At 43.6% G+C, this 15,850-nt stretch overlaps 1 protein-coding gene and 1 pseudogene across 1 annotated transcript in view; both read right to left on the bottom strand.

Moving 5' to 3' along the window:
* Window positions 1–7,683: 7,683 nt before the first annotated feature.
* On the bottom strand, window positions 7,684–8,601 carry LOC112081096 (interferon-inducible GTPase 5-like; annotated as a pseudogene).
* A 134-nt stretch (window positions 8,602–8,735) lies between these two features.
* LOC111965178 (sialic acid-binding Ig-like lectin 5) overlaps window positions 8,736–15,850 on the bottom strand; it is a 15,285-nt gene continuing 8,170 nt past the window's right edge. The window contains exons 7-9 of the mRNA XM_023989212.2: window positions 14,069–14,195; window positions 13,793–13,874; window positions 8,736–13,664 (exon numbers count right to left, since the gene is read on the bottom strand). Of these exons, the coding sequence (XP_023844980.1) occupies window positions 13,299–13,664; window positions 13,793–13,874; window positions 14,069–14,195 (575 nt within the window). The 3' untranslated portion in view covers window positions 8,736–13,298. The remainder of the gene's footprint in view (window positions 13,665–13,792; window positions 13,875–14,068; window positions 14,196–15,850) is intronic.

Here is a 15,850-nt window from a genome sequence, read left to right as displayed (position 1 = left end):
CGTTACTCTCTCTTGGGAACTCCATTAACGGTCCGTATGTAGCCAAACGTAGCTGCTGCTCATTCCGTTTGCTCGAAAATTGATAAATAGTTTTAAAAAAGTAAGGCCTGCGTCCATAGAGACACATACCAGCTCTACTGGTAGTACTGCTACTACCAGCAATACTACACCTGCACCTGTTGACGACACAAGTTGTTCTGCTTCCACGAGCACATCCAATGCTAGCATCAGTAATCACTGACAGTTGTGAATCTGATGCAGCCAAAGAGCTACTACCCCCTTTACTCGGGAAAGCACCGAACAACAGACAGGGATGTTGGACCATCGAAGAGGCGCAAATATGATGAGAACTACATTGATTTGAGGTTCACTTATATTGGGAGTAGTGCCTTTCCTCAGCCACAGTGTGTTATATGTGCAAAAGTACTATCTCACAACTCGCTGAAACCTTCACTCTTGCGCAGACATTTAGAAACAAAACATGCCAATTTGAAAAATAAGCCACGGGACTTTTTTAAAGCGAGAATTAAGAAGACTTTCGAGTAGTAAGACATGTATAAAAGCAACAGATACCATTAATAAGAAGGGCTAGAAGAGTCTTCTATAGTGAGCTACCGAGTGGCTAGGACAGGCAAGCCCCATACTTTTGTGGAGGACTAAATTCTTCCTGCTGCTGCCACGGATATGGCTGGGACAATGCTGGGGAAAAGGCCCAAAAAACTATACAGACAATGTCTTCATCAAACAACACTGTTTCACAACCCATCAGTGACATGGCAGGAGATATTTTGAAACAATTAGTTCTTCGCATACAAGCCAGTGAATTCTATGCTTTACAGCTGGATGAGTCAACAGACGTGTCGGGCCTGGCACAGCTCCTGTTATATGTCCGTTACGTTTATGGGGGATCAATTAACCTCTTTGGGCTAGGCATGCCTCAAGCTCTTCTGCAAACCACTGGAAAACAGGAAAACAGGAGAGGATATTTTTTAAAGTACTGGACAGTCTTGTGACATCAAATGGACTTTGGTGGTCGAGATGTGTTGGTATCTGCACTGATGGCGCAAAAGCCTTGACAGGGAGATATAGTGGAGTGGTAATACGCGTACAAGCAGTTGCTCCCGACGCCACTTGGGTACACTGCAGCATCCACCAAGAGGCTCTTGCTGCCTAAGGAATGCCTGACAGCTTGAAAGACGTTTTGGACACTACAGTGAAAATGGTTAACTTTGTTAATGATGAATTAATTATGAATGATGAATAAGCTAAATCATGCAGTTATGACTTGTCTGTAGTATATAAGAGAACAAACGGGACTGCCCAGGAGTAGCTCCTGATCGACATGTGTACAGGTGTCCCTGGTGGTAATTTCTACAACATGGTGTTGTATTTCCATGACAGGAGGATGTCTGTAGACAAGGCATGAGTCACGGGATGGTTTTAAAATTGCCTTTTTTCCATCATCTCCCAAACACACTGTCAGCAGCTTCTCCAGTTGCCTACTTGAGGCGACTCTGAGCTGGGGTTGTTCGTTTCACATCTCAGGCCCTCAGCCTATGCTGCAAGAGGGCGGATTTAGCCATTTGAGAGAGTGGTGAATGTGCTGCTAAAAATGCAAACCTGGGAGGCAAATCCGGGGAACGTAAGCAAACATAAAGAACAAACCACTGTTGCTGATTCCACTCATTCGCAAAGAGGCAGGCGCAATTAGAACCCAGTCAGATATAGAATATTATACCACAGCATTGTTGAAAATGTATTTCTTATTTGGTAGAAGGGCGTTCTAGAATGGACATTAAAACCATATAACGGGACAGTTGGAAAAGATATCGGGACAGTTGGAAAATATATTGGGACACTTTGCAATCATGACGCAATATGCGCCTACACATGCAGACCGTACTTGCTACCAAGTTACAGAAAGCTAAACCAACAACCACACAAACTGAAATTGGATACATTGTAAACGCAGGTCCAATGAGGAAAAAACGATTGATTTGTTTTTGCAGATACTTATTTTTATTGGAAGCATCTAATGATCTAAAGTGGTGCGTGATGAACATGAATTTCTCTGGTCCCTATGTTGCAGTCAAAATGTCTGGACCTAGGTCTCCTCATATGTAGTTATGGCCCTGAATGTGTCACACCCTGAATCTATTTCACCTGTCTTTGTGCTTGTCTCCACCCCCCTCCAGGTGTTGCCCATCTTCCCCATTACCCCCAGTGTACTTATACCTGTGTTCTCTGGTTGTCTGTTGCCAGTTCGTTTTGGTTCGTCAAGCCTACAAGCGTTTTTCCCGTGCTCCTGTCTGGCTCTAGTTCCTGTTTTCTAGCATTCCCAGTTTTTGACCATTCTACCTGCCCTGACCCCGAGCCTGCCTGTCGTTCTGTACCTTATCATACCACCCTGGAATACTGACCTCTGCCTGCCCTGAGAATGCCTGCCGTTCTGTACCTTTCGGACTCTGCACTGGACTACTGACCTCTGCTTGCCCTTGAAATGTCGTTTGCCTGCCCCCCCTGTTTTTATAGTAAACTTTTGTTACTTCGAAACTGTCTGCATCTGGGTCTTCTCCTGAGATTTTACAGAATGCACCTATTATCAATGTCAGAGCTTACTGGACTGTATTCAATGTGTTTAATGATTAATTTGTACCTTATTCAAAACAAGTAACATATTTCACTCCCTAGTCACGCAGCGGTTTAAAGCACTGCATCTCAGTGCTAGAGGCGTGACTACAGACCCTGGTTTGATTCCAGGCTATATCACAACCGGCTGTGATTGGGAGTCCAATCAAGCAGCGCACAATTGTCCCAGCATCGTCCGGTTTAGGGTTCGGCCGGGGTAGGCCGTCATTGTAAATAAGAACTTGTTCTTAATTGACTTGCCTACTTAAATAAAAATTAAAACATACATATCAGACCCACTTTTGAAGAGTGATGATTACTCTTTCACTGTTACATTACTGACTTGATAAAGAGTCATGATAATCACGCAACTGATCACAGCCGGAAGAGGAAGAAATTGGTGGCAACAATTCCTGATAAAGAATCGGCAGTGTGTAGTAATTTTGTCAAATGCATTTCAGTGTCATAAATCAACATATTGTCACGGTCGTCATAATGAGGAGACCAAGGCGCAGCGTGATTAGTGAACATACCTCTTTAATAAAAGAGAGAACACTGAACAGAACTAAACAAAACAACAAAACGAACCGTGAAGCAATATGGCTAGTGCAGAACAGGCAACTAAACATAGAATAACAACCCACAAAATAACCAAGGAATATGGCTACCTAAATATGGTCCCCAATCAGAGACACGATAAACAGCTGCCTCTGATTGAGAACCAATCTAAGCAACCATAGACATATAAACACCTAGACTAGAAAAACCCCTAGACAATACAAAAACTAAACAAACCACCCCTTGTCACACCCTGACCTAACCAAATAATAAAGAAAACAAAGATAACTAAGGCCGCCCCCCCCCCCCCAAAGGTGCGGACTCCTGGCCGCAAACCTAAACCTATATGGGAGGGTCTGGGTGGGCATCTAACCTCGGTGACGGCTTTGGTTCTGGACGCCGCCCCCCTTCTTTACACTGAGTCCGCTCTTGTAGCACTGACCCGTGAATCATCACCAGAGGCTCTGGACTGCGGATCCTCGCCGTAGGCCCCGGGCTGGGGACCCTCGCTGTGTGGATCATCGCCGGATGTTCTGGACTGGGGACCGTGGCTGGAGACCCTGGACTAGGGACCGTCGCTGGAGGCTCCGGACCGGAGACCGTCGATGCAGGCTCCGGACCGGAGACCGTCGCTGGAGGCTCCGGACCGGAGACCGTCGCTGCAGGCTCCGGACCGGGGAACGTCGCTGGAAGGTTCCGGACCGGGGACCGTCGCTGGAGGCTCCGAGCCATGGATCGTCTCTGGAGGCTTCGTGCCATGGATCGTCACTGGAGGTTTTGTGCCATGGATCGTCACTGGAGGCTTTGTACGTGGAGCCGGAACAGGTCTCACCGGACTGAGGAGACGTACTAGAAGCCTGGTACGGGGAGCTGCCACAACGCGTCCTGGCTGGATACCCACTTTAGCTCGGTGAGTGTGGAGAGCTGGCACAGGACGCACTGGGCTATGACGGCGCACTGGAGGCATAGTGCGTAGAGCCAGCGCAGGACACACTGGACCGTGGAGGCGCACCGGAGGTCTGGAGCGCAGAGCTGGCACAACTCATCCTGGCTGAGTAGCCCGGCAAGTGCGGGGAGCTGGAACAGGCCGCACTGGGCTGTGCTGGCGAACTGGGGATACCGTGCGTAGAGCTGGCGCAGGATAACCTGGGCCGAAGAGACGCACCGGAGGCCAGAAACGCTGAGCCGGCACAATCCCTCCTGGCTGAATGCCCACTCTAGCACGGCAACTGCGGGGAGCTGGAACAGAGGGCACCGGGCTATGAATGCATACTGGAGACACCGTGCGCATCACTGCATAACACGGTACCTGACCAGTCACACGCTCCCCACGGTAAGCACAGGGAGTTGGCTCAGGTCTAAACCCTGACTCTGCCAATCCCCCCGTGTGCCCCCCCAAAATATTTTTTGGGGCTGCCTCTCGTGCTTGCCTCGATGGTTTAACGCCTCGTAACGTCGCCGTTCTGCTCTCGCTGCTTCTATCTCCTCCTTCGGACGCCGATACTCCCCGACCTGCGTCCAGGGTCCTTTTCTGTCCAGGATCTCCTCCCATGTCCACTTGTCCTTTTTACCACGCTGCTTGGTCCTTTGGTGGTGGGGAGTTCTGTAACGTCTCTCGTCGGAAGGCATGGACGAAAGCGCAGCGTGGTAAGTGTTCATGATATTTTATTTCTCAAAAACACTCGAACAAAATAACAAAGTGAAAAACCAAAACAGTTCTGTCAGGTGCAGACACTAAACAGAAACTAACTACCCACCAAAACCCAACGGAAAAGGACAACTTATATATGATCCCCAATCAGAGACAACGATAGACAGCTGCCTCTGATTGGGAACCACACAAACATAGAAATAAAGAAACTAGAATGCCCACCCTAGTCACACCCTAGCCTAACCAAAATAGAGAATAAAAGCCTCTCTATGGCCAGGGCGTGACATCTGCAGTGAATTCAATGTGCCAAGATCCATTAAAAATATATATATATTCAAATTAGACACGTAATTTCCTCATTTACTTCCAAGGGGAAGTTTAGAGCTCAGCTGAATGAAGTTGAGACCCTTCTTGCTACAGCACAATCCATCAAAGGCAAAATCTCCTACATCTATAGACTCCTGTCTGAGAAAGGAGGCTCCTCCTTTACTCCTCTGAAAATAATCTGGGAAAAGGACCTTTGTCTGACTATTAGCAATGAGTTATGGGCGGATGTTTGCAATAGGGTATACTGCTCCTCTACTAATGTAAAAATGAAATAATCAAATGTTTGTACAAATTATATTACACCCCAGTGAAACTCCATAGAATGAATACAGACATTTATCCTGATTGTAAAAGATGTACCTCTGAAAATGGAACCTATATGCATGTATTTTGCATGTATTTTTCCTATTGTGGGCTTCTAATACCTCTCCTACATTTAAAATGTGGATTGACCAGATTGTTGACTTTCTCCCTCTTGAAAAGCTCACTTATGACCTCCACAAGAGACAGCCCAAGTTTGATAGACTCTGGTCTCCACTACTCAACTATATTTCAAATTGGACAGAGTGAATGGGGTGATTAGGGAAATTAGCAGATACATGTTGTGTAAGGTGCTGTAAAAACAAGTTCTTTGCTCGTTGTCTCAGCTAAGGCTGGAAATAGCTAATAGGAACACTGATAGTGCTGCTGCAAGTTGGTTTGTTTTGTTTTACATTTTATTTGATTATATTATTTATGTCTGCCACATCTGAGAGTGTGGAATGTGTTTTGCTGGTTGAAAACAAGAACACTTAATAAAACTTTATATTGAAAAAAAGAAATTGTTTCCTCTTAACTTTTCCATTTTATGCATACAAATCTGAAACTTTACTACCCTTTGAGAACCACTAGTTACTTCTAGCACTCAGAGAAAGTAAATCTAGGCCTACAGTAAGCACCTTATTTGACAGTATCTGGGCTTATAACAGATACATTGATAAATAAAGTTTCCTTTTCATGTAAAAATACTTCTATATTCTGCATCTATGAACTAGATGTGAAATATATTAGCTGAGAGACACACCAGCTATGGTCCAGGGGAGAACTGCATTCCCACATCCTTCAGAAAGATCTACAATGAAGAGAGAAACAGTGTCATTAGAGCAGTCTTTGAAGTCTTGCAATAACCACACTCCAACCGTCACACAACACAATTGCAAGCTGTGCACAAGTTAATATAGTCTACTAGAAAAAAATATCTGCATATTTTTTCTTTAAATTATCGCACCTCTGTTTCCCTCCTTTTTGGGTGACCTGCAACTTCTCGCTCACTCCTACCACCGTATTTCTGCTGACACACACCACAGTGATGTTTTTGGTGTGGTTCCCAACAGGCAGGCTGATGGTGTTGAGCTCCAGCAGTGGCTACTCTATGAGGGGTAAGGGAACACCCTGAGTGACACACACACACAGATAATGACCTCTGCCTGGACCACACACCCAGAGCCATTGAGCATCACAGGACGATCTGGAAAAAGACATTGAAGAGAGAGGTATCAGTGATAGATTGATGTCAACATGACAGATAAGTGATTCCATGTCATGTCAACGTGTATGTTTCAATCAAGTTTGTACAATGCTGTTTGTACTTACACATTGGAGTTACAACAGTGGAAGCTGGAAGTCCTATGGAGGTGTTGAGCACACAAACTCCCCTGCATGTTCTCTTGTTAGAGATTGTGAGAGCGGCCAGTCCAGATTTTTTCTGTTCCAAAGCTGTTGTCCCATTCTTACTCCAGGTGAAGTTAGATGATGGTGTAATAGAATAAGGCCATTGTCACGATCGTCGTAGTGAGGAGACCAAGGCGCAGCGTGAGAGAAATACATCTTCCTTTTATTTTGACGAAGACGTAACACGAAACGAAACACTCTTACAAAAAACTAACAAAACAAACAAACGTGAAGCTATAAACGAAAGTGCACACACAAGCTACTAACGTTCAACATAGACAATTACCCACAAAAGCCTACTGTCTATGGCTGCCTTAAATATGGCTCCCAATCAGAGACAATGAATGACAGCTGTCTCTGATTGAGAACCATTCAGGCAACCATAGACTTACCTAGACACCTACACTCAACACAAACCCATATACTCTCCCAAAACCCCCTATACCATACAACCACCCCAGACGAGACAACTATACACAAACATCCCCCCTGTCACACCCTGACCTAACCAAAATATTACAGAAAACAAAGATAACTAAGGCCAGGGCGTGACAGCCATGCTCATGAAAAAAAATAGCGTCCTCCCTCATCTTAAATGGCACCGACCACCACTGAAATACACTGAGTGTACAAAACATTAAGAACATATTCCCAATTTTGAGCCTGGTACCTACTACCATACCCCGTTCAAAGGCACTTAAACATTTTGTCTTGCCCATTCACCCTCTGAATGGCACACATACACAATCCATGTCTCAATTATTTCAAGGCTTAGAAAACAAAGTGCTCACACAGTCAGTTAATCATGTTCATGAAATAGGGTCCACGCCACTTTGCCCTGCCAAACGCTCTACGGACTCGTCATCCAAACAGAGCGAGGCCCTGGCCTTGGTGAGCATCCTCACATGCTGGCATCCGCCATGCAGGCCGCCAGGGGCACAGGGATGTCTGACACCCCACCACAGAGCGAGGTGACCGCCCACACTGGGGCTTGAAGGCGTCCTTCTTCTGGGTGACACAGGGCTTGGGAGAGAGTGGTCAGGGCCAGGAGGAAAGTGTGGGCTCTGATCTCTGGGAGGTCTCTCTCCCTCTCATCCAGGAGGTTTGGGAAGTCAAGTTTCTCCAGACAGGAGGGACTCATCATGAACACCTTAGGCAGGGCCACCCCCTGGGCCTTCAGCACCTTCAGGCTGGCCTCCCGTCTCTCCAGGCTCTTCTCCGTGTCCTTCTCTGAGGTACACCATGTCCCTCTGCACCGAGAGAAACTCCAGGAACTCCACCACGCTGTTGGCCTGGAGACTCTGAGTGAACGCCATGACCACCATGTTGTACAGCAGGAACTTGACCCGCTCCATTTACGCCTCCGGGTCAAAGGGCGAGGCTGCGGGCATGGGTGGCAGGTCCCACAGGCAGAAGTCTGGGTGTTTGGGGTTGGGTAGATGGCCAGCTCTTCTGGAGTGGTGGTGTAGAGGTGGAGGGCGGTCCCTTCATCATCAGACCCCAGTTTACGGAGGGTGTTGATAAAGGCAGCCTCCTGGTCAGAGATCCGGAGATCCGGCCTGGTTGATCCGGCTTATCAGGAGGTCCTCCTCAACATCTTTGACGTAGAGCTTGTTGTTCTCGATGGACTCTTTGAAAGTCTCCAGGAGGTTCAGGCTGTCAGATACAGTATAACATCTGCCGTCATGGCTGCAGGAGACTGGAGGAAGGTCATTAGCATAGGGCATACAGCAAACACCACAAACCTGCTTCAATCCTGGATGATTTAAGAAACATTTTAAAACTAACTGAGAGAGACTTTGTTATTTCTTCAAACAACCAACCTTTATTTCATAAGAATTGCAGTAATGAAGCTGGACGACCCCACACTCTCGAGTGTAAGACCAAGAGCTTAATCATACAGAAAATACAGAGGTCTTATATAGGAGACCTAAAAATGCTTAGTCATGGCTGGTTCCACCCTTCCGGCAGATCGGGGCATCATAAGCTACCTTGTTTTCTTCTTGTGGTTATGTGTATCGGCTGTGTGAGGTCTTAGCGCACAAACAAGTGATAACGCCGCCAGTTCCGTTACTCCTTTCTGTTCAAGCTAGCCTCTGTTCTCTTCATATCTCCACACAGCTGTGCCCTTGGAAGATACAAAAAGAACAGGATGGACTGAAGAACTGTGGTCACTCTCAGAGGCTCTTTGTCTTATGCCACGTGACCAAGTAACTCAGAAGCAAAGATGATTTCTGTTCCTCAAGTTTATCTCGATCCCGAGTCGCCCCATGTACTTGACTATACCCCTAGACCAGCTGCGGGGAGCTAAAGGGGAACCATCCTTTCTCAGAAGCACAGCACTGGTAGAATAGAAATGTCTTACTATTGTTAAGCATATAGTTGTTAACTTATCAATATGCATGCAGATATAGTAAACAAGGCAGGAAATACGTAATTTGTCCCTTAAACACTTTATTGATTTAATTCAATTAATCCTTGATTGGCAATTCAATTCATGTCCAAACACCAGAATACACACATATTTATCTGTCTCTTGAGGTCTGGGCAACATTATCCCTAACTGCTTAATTTGGAGATAAGTAGTGACATCTAAGCCTGCTATCAAAACTGTAGGAGGTTCAATAGATGGGTTGGTTGTTTAGAAACAAAACAGACTCGTTAGCAACTGTGACAAAGTGAAAATGTAGAGTTTCCATCAACCTGACTCGCGCTGCGTGCAACGTAATATCAAAGAACATCGCCGTTCGTGGTCAGAGTGGTGGGTGAAACCTTTCACTTCAGAAAAGAGTGTGATATTAATAAAGTTTCCTTTCATTATGTGTTGTCGAATTCATAAAAATAATTACTCCCATTGTCGTAAGGTTGGCAATACGAGAGGTCTTCAGACTTAACTTTGTTATATTATTTTCCTTGAATGAACAACTAGTGGGTTTTGAGTGCTTCTCCCCTATTTGGAACGTTGGTCTGCCTCCTCTTCAGTCCGAGAGAGATATTCTGAGGGCAGGTTCATGTCTCCTTACGCTGTACACAAAAACTATTTAAAACTGTATAACACAATAGTGTCTTTTGAAAACTGGTTCATATATCCCAAAGTCATTAGCGAATGTGACTATGTACATATTTATTTTGCCGTTAATGTATTTAAAGCCTATTTCGGCAAATTAATCAAGTGTTTGCTGGCTTAGCTAGTCACGTTAATGACGAGCTAACTAACACAATTCAGTGCACTGTAATTTCACGTTAGTAATTGCTAGCAGGGGATTTGAATTCAAGGCTTCTTTAACCAAAGGGGTTTTCTAATGTCACATCAGTAGAGTAGGAAGAGGAAAGGGGGGGAAGAGGTATTTATGACTGTCATAAACCTACCCCCAGGCCAACGTCATGACACTGATTTGATATCATTTTATCTGTAGCCAATGACCTTGAGCCTTCTTGGATGGGCATTTCTAATGTAAATCTATGGCAGCACCCAATGGGCTTGAATTTTCGAGCTCTACCCATAGATTTTTCGGTGCCGTAGTGTCCCCATGTGTGACAGAACACTGAGCCAATTGTGGCTTAACTAGAGAACATTACCAAACCCTACGCTCCATATTTTCTGCTGGCTGCCCCACCACCACAGAAAGGACTGAGCTAGGCTGAAACACCTGCATTTTGGAGCTGCCTTACTCAAGAAAGCAAAAAAGATACCATGTTTATTAACTCAATTATCTTCTTTTTTTTTTTTACATTGTTTGCATACTGATATGTGACACGTATTAATGTCAAAATAACATCCAAAACAAGCAACAGCAAAATATGTAAATATTATTTTTTTTGCTAAACAGGTAAGGCTCTGCCCCACCTGCCCTGAAAGACGGGTCGCCACTGGATAGTGGACTCTAGAGCCCAAAGGCCGGTTGTAGCACAGGCAGAGCCATTGAGGACTTAAACTATTTTGAAGTAGTCAACTGGGTGGGACTTCCTATGGGTTAAAAACTTCTTCAGGATTGGTGGGTCCTCTGCGGGACAGTTGAGCTAACATAGGCTAATGCGATTAGCATGAGGTTGTAAGTAACAAGAACATTTCCCAGGATATAGACATATCTGATATTGGCAGAAAGCTTAAATTCTTGTTAAACTAACTGCACTGTCTAATTTATAGTAGCTATTGCAGTGAAATAATACCATGCTATTGCTTGAAGAGAGTGCACAGTTTTGAACATGAAAAGTTATTAATAAAGAAATTAGGTACATTTCGGCAGTCTAGATACAAAATGTTGAACATAAATGCAATGGTTCATTGGATCAGACTAAAACTTTGCACGTACACTGCTGCCATCTAGAGGCCAATATCTCAATTGCACCCGGGCTGGAATAATACATCATGACCTTTCTCTTGCATTTCAAAGATGATGGTACAAAAACAAAAAAACGGTTGTAGTCATCAAAGATGATGAGGGGAACTCAGTCAGGGTCTCAGCTTACTGTTGAGAGTTAGAATAGTAGAATAAACAAGGTGTAATTTCGAAATTTGGTTGTGCATCAGCAGTTTCTCTCTTGTTATGTCAGTCACTGATAGTTACTCAATTAGCCCATGTCAGCAAAAAAAAAAAGATTGGTAAGTTAGTCTAGCGGCCAGCTATCTAAACTTGTAGTTATCATGGTTGAGTTATCGACCGAGGGGGCCCCATTGATTTTGTTAGTCATTCTCACTCAGCGATCATATTAAAAGCTGCAAACATTTCTCTTCACACTATGGCAAAATGTGTAAAATTGCAGGAGGCTAACTATAAAACTGCAAATATTTCTCTCCGCTCCATGGGAAAATGTGTGGATTTGAAGCAAACTTGCTTTAAAACTGCAACCTTTTCTTTACACCCCATGGCAAAATGTGTAGAATTGCAGGAAATTAACTCTAAAACCTCATTTTTTCTCTCCACCCTCAAGAGGGGAGACGTAAAATGTTGTGCTCGCAAGGTGGTGGAAACAACATTTAACTTGGGGCCTCCAAAAGGATAGGGCCGGCTCTGACTTCATGTGTGGGTATGCAGACCTCTGAGCCACTGCGGCCCCCTGTGATGATTTTTTTCTTGTGGCCTCCACCCCCATCAAAGTTGCCCATTCCTGATTTATACAATTGGTAGCCTATAATTACTGTTGAATGAACTATGGTAAGTTGGAAAAAATACTATTTATACATTCTTTTAACAGGTTTCAGAGAACAAACAAATGAAAATACAAAAAAAAGATTAAGTAAGCTAGTGCCTCAATGTAAAACAATACTGCAATAATGCACACTTATGAATAGAAAAATATTCTCATAAACGGGTTAGCTGACAATGTCATTAAAACGATACACACGCTTCAATGGGGCAGAAGGCCGTGTGATGGCACTTGTAGCCGTTGTGATGATTCTGGATGGCCAGATATCTAGCAACAACGACACGAAGCTGCCATGTGGGGAATTGTAGGTGGCTCGTTTCAGCAAGTTTTATGTTGTTCGTGAAATGTCTTTTTTTGTGTGTTATTTGCTAATTTGGCACAAATAAAATGCTACCTAGCTAACCAGACAACTAACAATGTATTTGAGAAAAAACATGTGCTCATTGTACAAATGATTTTTATATTTTTAAACATTGGAGACTAAATATAGTTTACATGTTGTCAACAATCTAAGCCAACCCGTCTGTTTTACCTTATTGTTGTGCGCACATCTGTTTTGTTGCTAAACAACCAACCCGTCTATAGCACACAACTTTTAAAAGCACAATGTACTTTTTTTCTTGATTCATTTCATTTGAGCTCTCTGGCTAGCCCAAAATGAGAATTCTTAAATAACATTTTGCCAACATTTTCGCCAGTGTATCAGTATTCTATTTACAGAAATATATTGATTACATCCACACATACTACCTAATATCCCCACCCACTTGTCAAATCAAAATGCAAAAATGAAAGGAAAGAGGAGAAAAAAAAGAAATGGTTTGACCTCTCTACTTTTCCAAACCACATCTTTGTCAATCCTTCCTCATGGTGACAAAACACAATCGTTACAAAAGTAAAATGACACTTCCTTGAAAAACTTTTAAAAAACATTACCAAAATTTCCTTTTTTGTACAACTAGAAAATATTCTTATTGAAAATGTACAACCACCAGATACATACAGTACCATCTGACACAGGGCTGTAAAATAAAMCATTTACCAAAACTATTAACTACAGTAGTTTCAGTTATTAAACAACATCTCTGTACTATCGTAAAACATTCAAACTGGATTCAGCACATGAGGAAACAACACCAAAACTACAGTAGTTTCAGTTGAACAAAAGTCCCATTATCAACATAAAACTTTCAATCTGGATTCAGGAAATGATATAAGAACACATGGCTATATAATACTGCATGCTATCCCCCACGTTTCTAGCGAAATTGCTGTGTCACTCACCACCACCCATAATAGCCTTGACGTTGGAGTAAAGCGTTGTATTCTCATCTGTCTCTGCTGCTGGCTCGTTCTCCTCCTCGTCCATCACACCACTCCCCTCTCCTCCATCTTCATCCCCTTCTTTCTTATTCTTTCGTTTGATTTTGGCGTACTCTGACTCTGCGGTGGTGGTCTCCTTCTCTGCCTCCTCAGGAGTCTTCTTCTTCAGCAGGGAGTAGTTGATAGTGGCGTAGTGCACATCCCCTTTGGCAGAGTTTCCTGCAGCTCCACTGGTCTGGGGTTCTGTGTTTTCAGATCCCTCCATCAGCACCACTTGCAGAGGGGTCTGTTCGCCCCGCACAGCCTGTCCTGCATCCGTCTAGGGAGTCGATTACAGAAAGCACTGTGTTAGGAATCTTGTTAGCTTGGTGGTCCAAGATCTGTTTATGCTGTCAATGCTAACTGAATGTTGGTAAAGCTGAATGAAGAAGGAAACTGGTACTGCACCTGTTGGTCTTCACATGCCACCATCGCCAGGTTCGTTAAAGGGCTTTTGGAGTCTGAGTCCTTTGGGATCCTCTCTTTGTATCTAGGGAAAATATTATAAATAAAATGTCTCAATAACTATGTTGGAGGATTTAGCAAGCACCTCCATTACAACATGGTGCAAGGCATTGTAACTTTTGACATATCTGATACTCTTGATAGGAAATATGAATTTCTAAAGACAATCACCAACACTCATGTAACACTAACTGTACTTCAGTAATAGAATGCATGTACCTTCTACATTTCCCTGTCAAACACAGGAAGATACAACAGATGGTGGCTGAGAAGGCTGCACCAATCACAAATGCAGCAATCAGTGATGGGTTCAACAGCATAGCCAAGATGTCTTTAGATACTTCCTCTATGAAGAGAACAAAGCATGTATGTTTTTAGGAGTGGCTCACAATACTTTGTAGTATCCTCTGATTTTCTTTTTAAATGAAATAAATAACATTATATTTCTCACTCAAAGCATATAAAACCTCTATGCTGCATACATATTGGTGGATTGGGAAGCTGTTGCTCTCTAACAAAGTAACAACTTATACCTTTACCTCCTTGCTTTCCTTGCTCTCTTTTGGGTGACTTGCAGCTTCTCTCTCACTCTGCCCACTTCATTTGCGCTGACACACTCCACAGTAGTGTTGGTGGTTTCCGACATGCATCCTATGGTGTGTTCACTGAGGACCTCAACACTGATTTAGTGGGAGTACTCCTCAGTGTTAAGCCAGCCTATGAAAGTAAGGGGACCCCCTGACTGACACACACACAGTCATGACCTTGGCCTGGATGACACACCAGAAGCATTGAGAATCACTGATGTCTAAAAAGACAGACAACGGGGAAGATATATCATGGACAACTTCAAGTAACATGTTCAAGCTATTTTTAATCAGGTTTGTACAGTGTTGTTGTACTCACACATCACAGTGACAACAATGGAAGCGTCAGAATCCTTTTAGGTGTTGAGCTTTACACACATACTCCCCTGCATGTCTCGTTCATGTTAGATGGTGAAGCGCCAGTCCAGAGTATTCTGTTCCAAAGTGTTGTCCCATTCTTACTCCAGTGATAGATGTGTGGTGTTAGCTTTCAACAAAGCAAGACAGATTCAGGTATCACCCTCTCTCACTGTGTTACTACCAGAGATCTTGTTCCTTCACATCTAGAAAATAAAGTATATAATCAGTTAATCATGTCATGAAAATAACTGTTGAAGCACAACAAAAGTTGTTGATCAAAGTAAGGTCAGATGATGTAGCTACTTACGAGTCACATTCAAATCACTGTCTCCTCAGTGGTGATGTTCCCTTTGAATGTCACTTGGCACGTGACCTTTGTGTGGTGCTCTGCTGAAGGTGTAAAGTTCAAAGTTGAGAAGTGGTTGTTGTGACGTTGGTCAGATCCTCTCTCTTTTGTATATGGTGTTTTCTCTGAGCGCATGATGTTGTCTCCTGTCCCTCTCCATGTCCATGTGATGTTAGGAGGAGTTCCAGAGCAGATCCCGGGGCGTGCAGGTCAGGGTCGCTGTTCTCCTTCTGTAAGAGGAGAGTCAACACTGAGGGCTTCTGGGTCAGAGCTGGAGACAGAAATAGAACACAGACTAGAGCCTAGATTCAATCAGGATCGTGGAAGATCCACACAATAGCGTGATTTACATTTAGAGGGAATGCTCCCGTATTCATGGTAAATGCACTTGGCTCAATAGGAATTACCTTTACATTTAAGTCACGCATTAGCAAAACATATACTCATATAAAGTATGAAATCATAGTGCCGGTTTAGAAAAATAAGCACTTTAAATGGAACTTGGGAAATCTTGGCTTTGTAAATTGGATCTACGTATGTTGCAGTCAGTGTACATGATTAATTACACTAAAGTAATACTCATGTCACTGTAACTAACAGTAATATCATCTGACCTTTCACTGCAATTTTCATTTTCTCTCTGAACTAAATGACTTCTATTTCCACTGTTAAATTTCCGAACAGTCTTAATTGATATCTCCATTATCA

Source organism: Salvelinus sp. IW2-2015, linkage group LG6.1, assembly GCF_002910315.2.
Source record: "Salvelinus sp. IW2-2015 linkage group LG6.1, ASM291031v2, whole genome shotgun sequence".
Classification (NCBI taxonomy): domain Eukaryota; kingdom Metazoa; phylum Chordata; class Actinopteri; order Salmoniformes; family Salmonidae; genus Salvelinus; species Salvelinus sp. IW2-2015.
The sequence above is the reverse complement of the archived record's forward strand: the minus strand, read 5'-3'. Positions and strand labels throughout refer to the sequence as shown.